This window comes from Mus caroli, chromosome 8, assembly GCF_900094665.2.
Source record: "Mus caroli chromosome 8, CAROLI_EIJ_v1.1, whole genome shotgun sequence".
NCBI lineage: Eukaryota > Metazoa > Chordata > Mammalia > Rodentia > Muridae > Mus > Mus caroli.
Window position 1 is genome coordinate 113,613,239 of NC_034577.1, and position 5,444 is coordinate 113,618,682.

Below are 5,444 nucleotides of genomic sequence, written 5' to 3' on the forward strand. Positions count from 1 at the left end.
AAAAAAAAAAAAAAAAGAAAGTGGGTCTTTGCATCTGCTAAAGATGAGGTCCTGTCCATAGGCATAGGGTAGTGTGACAGCAGAGACAGGGGACCTCCTACACAACAAGGACAAAATCCACCTCCTGCCTTGGAGGCCACTTTGGGCTGGGACTTCTGGCTTCCAGAACTTTCAATGGGTGGGCGCATTTCCATTCAGAAGTTGCCCTCAAACCCACTTCCTGCCTCCCATGTAGGGGGGAGAGGATCTTGATCTGGGAACATGTGTGTGTCTGTATGTCTCAAAAGTGTGTCCCTCCACCAGCGGGCATAGGTCTGGTGCTGTCAGTCTGCAGCCTTCTCCCTCACAGGAGTGGGGATACAGCATTTATGTGATTGCAGTCACTCCTGGTCTCGAAGCCCAAACTCAAGGTCAAGTTTCTAACCCAGCTGAGGAGGCTGAGGCAGAAAGACTGCAGTGAGCTCAAGGCCAGCTGTGGCCTATAGACTGAGACTGTCTCCAAACAAATAGGTCAAGCTTTGTCTGGGAGGTTCCAAAGGCCAGCAAAGCACAACTAGATGCTTACTACCAAGCCTGGCCTGAAGCAGCCGCAAAAACAGAGGCTAAGGTACCCGAAGGCTAAAGACCCCATGGGCTTTCCTAGCCGCTCAATTTCCCACATGAAGGTTTAGCAGGCTCCTGGAAGCTTGGGAGAAGGTGGGAACCCTTATGACTGGGCCTGGACCAAGGTGGCTGACACACCTCCCTTGTTCTGGGCCAGGAGTGGAGTGGCTGAGAGACTGTTACCTAAAGATATGTCAAGAATTCTCTCTGCCGGATTCTGTGGGTCTCCTTTTTCTGCCCAAATCCAACATGAGTCAGTCAGAGCCACTGGAAGATCCAAGTTCTGCCCTCTCCTGTGCTTGGGACACTACCCAACTGCTAGCCACCCTACCAGTTCTCCCATCCGAGTATCCTTCATGGGTCCTTAACCCTGCTGCTAGCGTGCCCCCAACATCATTCCTCCAGGTCACTTCACGCAGCTTCTCTTCCAGGTTTCGATTCTTCCAGCGAAGGCCGCAGCTCGCCTGCACACAGGCCTCTGAAATGCTCGGACATGATGCCCTCCATCTCCTGTCCGCTCTGTGCTCAGAAGGGTCCAAGTTATCCAAATCCTGGTGCCCCTGGAGAATTCTGCCTCCTTCACAGATCTAAGGCATTGGTAAAGACTCGAGACGTCAAGGCTCAAGACAGGAGACCTGAGCGTGGAGGCTCTTTATTACACATAGCTGCTCTCCTGAGACGTTAACCAGCCACTGAGGCCAGCCCCAAGCAGGACAACAGTGCTGAGGACAGATGAGGTGAGGCCTGGCTTTAGCCCACTCCTCCCTGGCCCTGCCTCATCTTACGGGGTGGGGCCAGGGTGTATGTGTGCTTGTGTATATACACGTATGTGTACATAAGGGGCAGGAGAATATGTGTCTCTGACCCCGAGGTGAAGGTAACTGAGCCTGGTGCTAAGAGGTAGCTATGCTTGCCAAGGTTGTGCACACACTGTGCTCTCAAGTAAAAATGGTCATTTCAAGCTGCACACAAGGGGACCCAGGGGTCATGGTGGATTTTGTCCAGTGTTAGCTATTTCCCAAATAGACGCTCCTTTTGGAACAGGTCCAGCAGACAGGCCAAACTGAAAAACGGAACCGTTGGTTCTTATTTTGGTGAGCCTCCTGATGATAAGTCTCCTCGGAACACAGGCCTTAGGGGAAGATGCCCGAAGGCTCCACTGGGCTTGGTTCTGGCAGGACACAGGCAACAGTGAACTGGGCCCTCTCCTGGATGACAGAACCACTGAGAGGATTGTCGGGTTTGGCCCCTCCACCCTGCTGTGCCCACCTAGGGGCCAGGACAGCAGCCGGCTTCCTCATGCCGCGCCAAGAGAGACATGCGGGAGAAGGCCTTGGGGCACACGGCGCACCTGTACTTCTTGGTACCAACGTGAGTCTGCAGGTGAGCCCTCAGGTTGGAGCGGTCAGCGAAGGCCCTGCTGCAGTGAGAACAGGTATAGGGCTTCTCACCTGTGGGAGGAAGAAGGGAGGTCAGGCGAGCAGCCACCGCCAGGACAATCCCACAGATGATGGTCAAAGGTGAAATGTCACTGTTGACTAATGAGTAACTTGCCCCTGTCCTTCAGATGTTCACCACAGCCCAAGCACCCAAGGCCAGAGCCCTTTGGACAGTCCATCTGTCACTCAGAGCAGGGTCACAGCATCAGAGGATCTTCTGAGGCAAAGGCAGCCAATCCCCAAGTGCTCAGTTCTGACCGTGAGAAGCAGCGGGAGCCCCCGCAGCTTCCTGGCCACTGGCAGGTGTAATATTGAGCCACTGTGAAGGCAGAGCTGGGTGGAGTAGCTAGACTCCTAGACACAGGCACTATCTGCAATCAGGACCATCCACCAAGGATGGGGACAGAATTGTTCTGCTAAGACCTTGGCTTTCAGGATAACCCTCCCAAGAGAAAGGAGAGAGGGCCACTGAGAAGTGTCTGTCTGGTTCTGCAGCCTACAAGAGGCACTTGCACCCTAACTAGTTACAGGTCTCCGAGTCCAGAGTCTGCCCTTCCTGTGGGACTACACTCCTTTACCTTCACAGACGTCCCTGGCCCTGTCGTTCAGAGACACCTGTTTCCTTGGCTCCTCCCTCCAACCCTACTCAGAAATCAGGCCTTTACAGAGATAACAGTTAAGATGAGGCCATCTGGGCAAATCCTAGCTCTGTGAGCTACAGGGGTCTCCCTCCCCTTAGGGCAGAGAGACATACCCAGGGGAAAAGGCTTCAGGAAGGCAAAAAGACAGATACACAGATATGGCCATTTGCCAATGAGTAGGGTGGCTGTCAGGAGACCAGAGAGGCAAGAACTGTCATCCCTACAGCCTTTGAGGAGAATGTGGTTTGGCCATGCCTGGGGTTGAGGTTTCTGGCCTCGAGACCTTGAGGGGACATGTCCGTGCGGATCTTTATCCATGGGGAGTGTGGTGTCTGCGGCTGCAGGAGGGGCAAGGACCCTGCCAACCAGGAGATCAGCCCCTCCCCCAACCTGGATCCTTCTCTGGGACTGCAGTCCCACCCCTCCTACCTGTATGGGTGCGGATGTGACCCTGGAGCAGCCAGGGTCTGGAGAAGGCCTTGCCGCACACCTTACAGATGCAGGGCAGCGTGTGGGTACGTATATGCATCTTGAGGGCACCCAGGCTGGCATACTCCTTGCCACAGAACCTGCAGGTGAAGGCGCGCCCCGTCGGCAGGTGACAGTGCAGCTGCTGGTGCCTGGCCAGGCCAGCCAGTGTAGGATACGGCCTGTGGCAGTGGATGCACTCAAAGCTACCTGGGACTTGAGATGTCCCCTCAGCCCTGAGATGTTCATTTAGAGCTCCGTCTGGGCCCAGGATTGGGGGCCAGCGTGTGGGCAGCACCAACAGCGGGGGCAGAGTGAAACTGTCTTTGAGAGTCACACTGGGGGCCTGGGCAGCCCGAGGGCCCACCCAGCTGGTTTCCTGAGGTTCTGGGCCAGAGACTCCCAGAGTTTCCCTGTGATTCGGCAGAAGAGGCAAGGAGATGCAGGCAACGGCAGAGGTACTGTCCCAAGGCTGTAGGGGGTCGCTGGGATTGCAAGGGGCCTCCTCCTCTGGCAGGTGGCGGGATCCTGCCAGCTCCTTGCAGGCAGAGCAGGAGCCATTAGCTTCTAAAAGGGCAGAGGGGAGAGACAATGGGAGAAATGAGGTCCCAAGGCTTGAGCTTCCGAACCTCTGTTCACTTATCTGACTGTAGTCTGGTCCACCTGATAGGTCTGCAGCAGCCAGCAGGAAGCCAGAGGTACGCATACCTACCATGAGCCCATCATTCCTACAGCAGCCAGAGTCCTCACCTTCATATACGTTCTGGTCCAGAGAGTTGGTAAGGGGAGGTAAGGGTTGAGGAATGCCTGAACTAGACATGTCCAGATACTAGAAGGTGAACTGGACTTGTTTAAAATGAGGGAAGTATCTTCTGGAACCTCGAGTACTCAGGAACATAAACAGCTGCAAAGCCAGGCATGCGGCTAGACACTCAGCATTCAGGACACTGAGTCTGGAGAATTTCAAATCTGAGCCAGCCTGGGCTACATAGGGAAGAGACCCCAAGAATCAGCTCCTCACGGGACTCCTTGCTCAAGTCTGGGCAGCTTGTCTAAGGAGCTCCTGTCCTCCTATACAGATGTAGGCTCTCAGAACTAAAAGAACCTGGTAAAACCAGCCAGCCACCCCCACAGCAGTCAGCCTCCACTCACCGCAGGGTCACCCTTGTGGCGTCTCCTTGCGTGTGTCATGATGTGCTGTGCGCGGCCACATCCCTGGCCACTCAACAGCACACCCTTGCTACCCTGTATGCGTGCATGAACAGGCCCAGCCAGGCAGGCGATGGCCGCAGCTTAACTAGGCAGCATCAGCTCCAGTCGGGGCTTAGTGTGCCCTTTGGTGGTGGCTCCTGTATTTGTGGCCAGAATTTCGTGTGTTTAATCAAACAATGCTGGTATCCCTCCCGACACACAGGAGAGACCAGGCTGCAAATAAGAGGCAAATTCTGGATTCCCCAAAGACAGAAGCACCAATCAGTCCTCCCTCTGCCTCTTCTGCCACACGCGCTGAGACAGATCTCTACCGCTTTTTCTAAGTTGATGCAAAGGCTTTGGGTAGACATGGCAGTTCACAGGATGGGAGGGACCATTCCCAAAGGAAATGTTTGATTAGAAATTAGCCTAGGTACAAGGGAGTTTTACATCTCCGCTATGTAAAGTCTAACAGCACAATTTAAAAATAGGTACAAAAGGGTAGGAGGCACAGCTCAGCTGGTAGGGCGCTTGCCTAGGACTCAAGATGTCCCGGGTTCCTTCTCCAAACTGGGTGTGACGGTGCACATCTGTAATCCTAATTAGGAAGGCAGAGGCAGGAGGATCGGAAGCCGAAAGTCATCCTCAGCTACAAAGAGTTCAAGGTTAGCCTGGGATACATGGGACACCTACCCCTCAAAAACAGGGGCTATAGGAATCTCTCTTTCTCCAAAGACAATACACAGGTTGGCAAGATGGCTGAGCAGGTAGACTTGCTTGCAGCCAAGTCTGCCAACCTGAGTCTTATATCCCCAACCCATAAGATGAAAGAGGAAAGCTACGTGCATGTCATCTCTGACGTCCACACACATTCCATGATATGTGTCTCTACACCCAAATAATATTAATAAATAATATTAAGCTTTTGTTGTTGTTGTTTTTGTTTTGGTTTTTTGAGACAGGGTTTCTCTGTGTAGCTCTGGCTGTCCTGGAACTCACTCTGTAGACCAGGCTGGCCTCGAACTCAGAACTCTCCCTGCCTCTGCCTCCCGAGTGCTGGGATTAAAGGCATGTGCCACCACTGCCCCTCAAGTTTTCTTAA

At 53.7% G+C, this 5,444-nt stretch overlaps 1 protein-coding gene across 1 annotated transcript in view; it reads right to left on the reverse strand.

The window, feature by feature from the left end:
- Window positions 1-768: 768 nt before the first annotated feature.
- The window catches only part of Snai3 (snail family transcriptional repressor 3), a 7,190-nt gene continuing 2,514 nt past the window's right edge, over window positions 769-5,444 (reverse strand). Inside the window, exons 2-3 of the mRNA XM_021170769.2 lie at window positions 3,113-3,718; window positions 769-2,054 (exon numbers count right to left, since the gene is read on the reverse strand). Coding sequence (XP_021026428.1) covers window positions 1,873-2,054; window positions 3,113-3,718 — 788 coding nt within the window. The 3' untranslated portion in view covers window positions 769-1,872. The remainder of the gene's footprint in view (window positions 2,055-3,112; window positions 3,719-5,444) is intronic.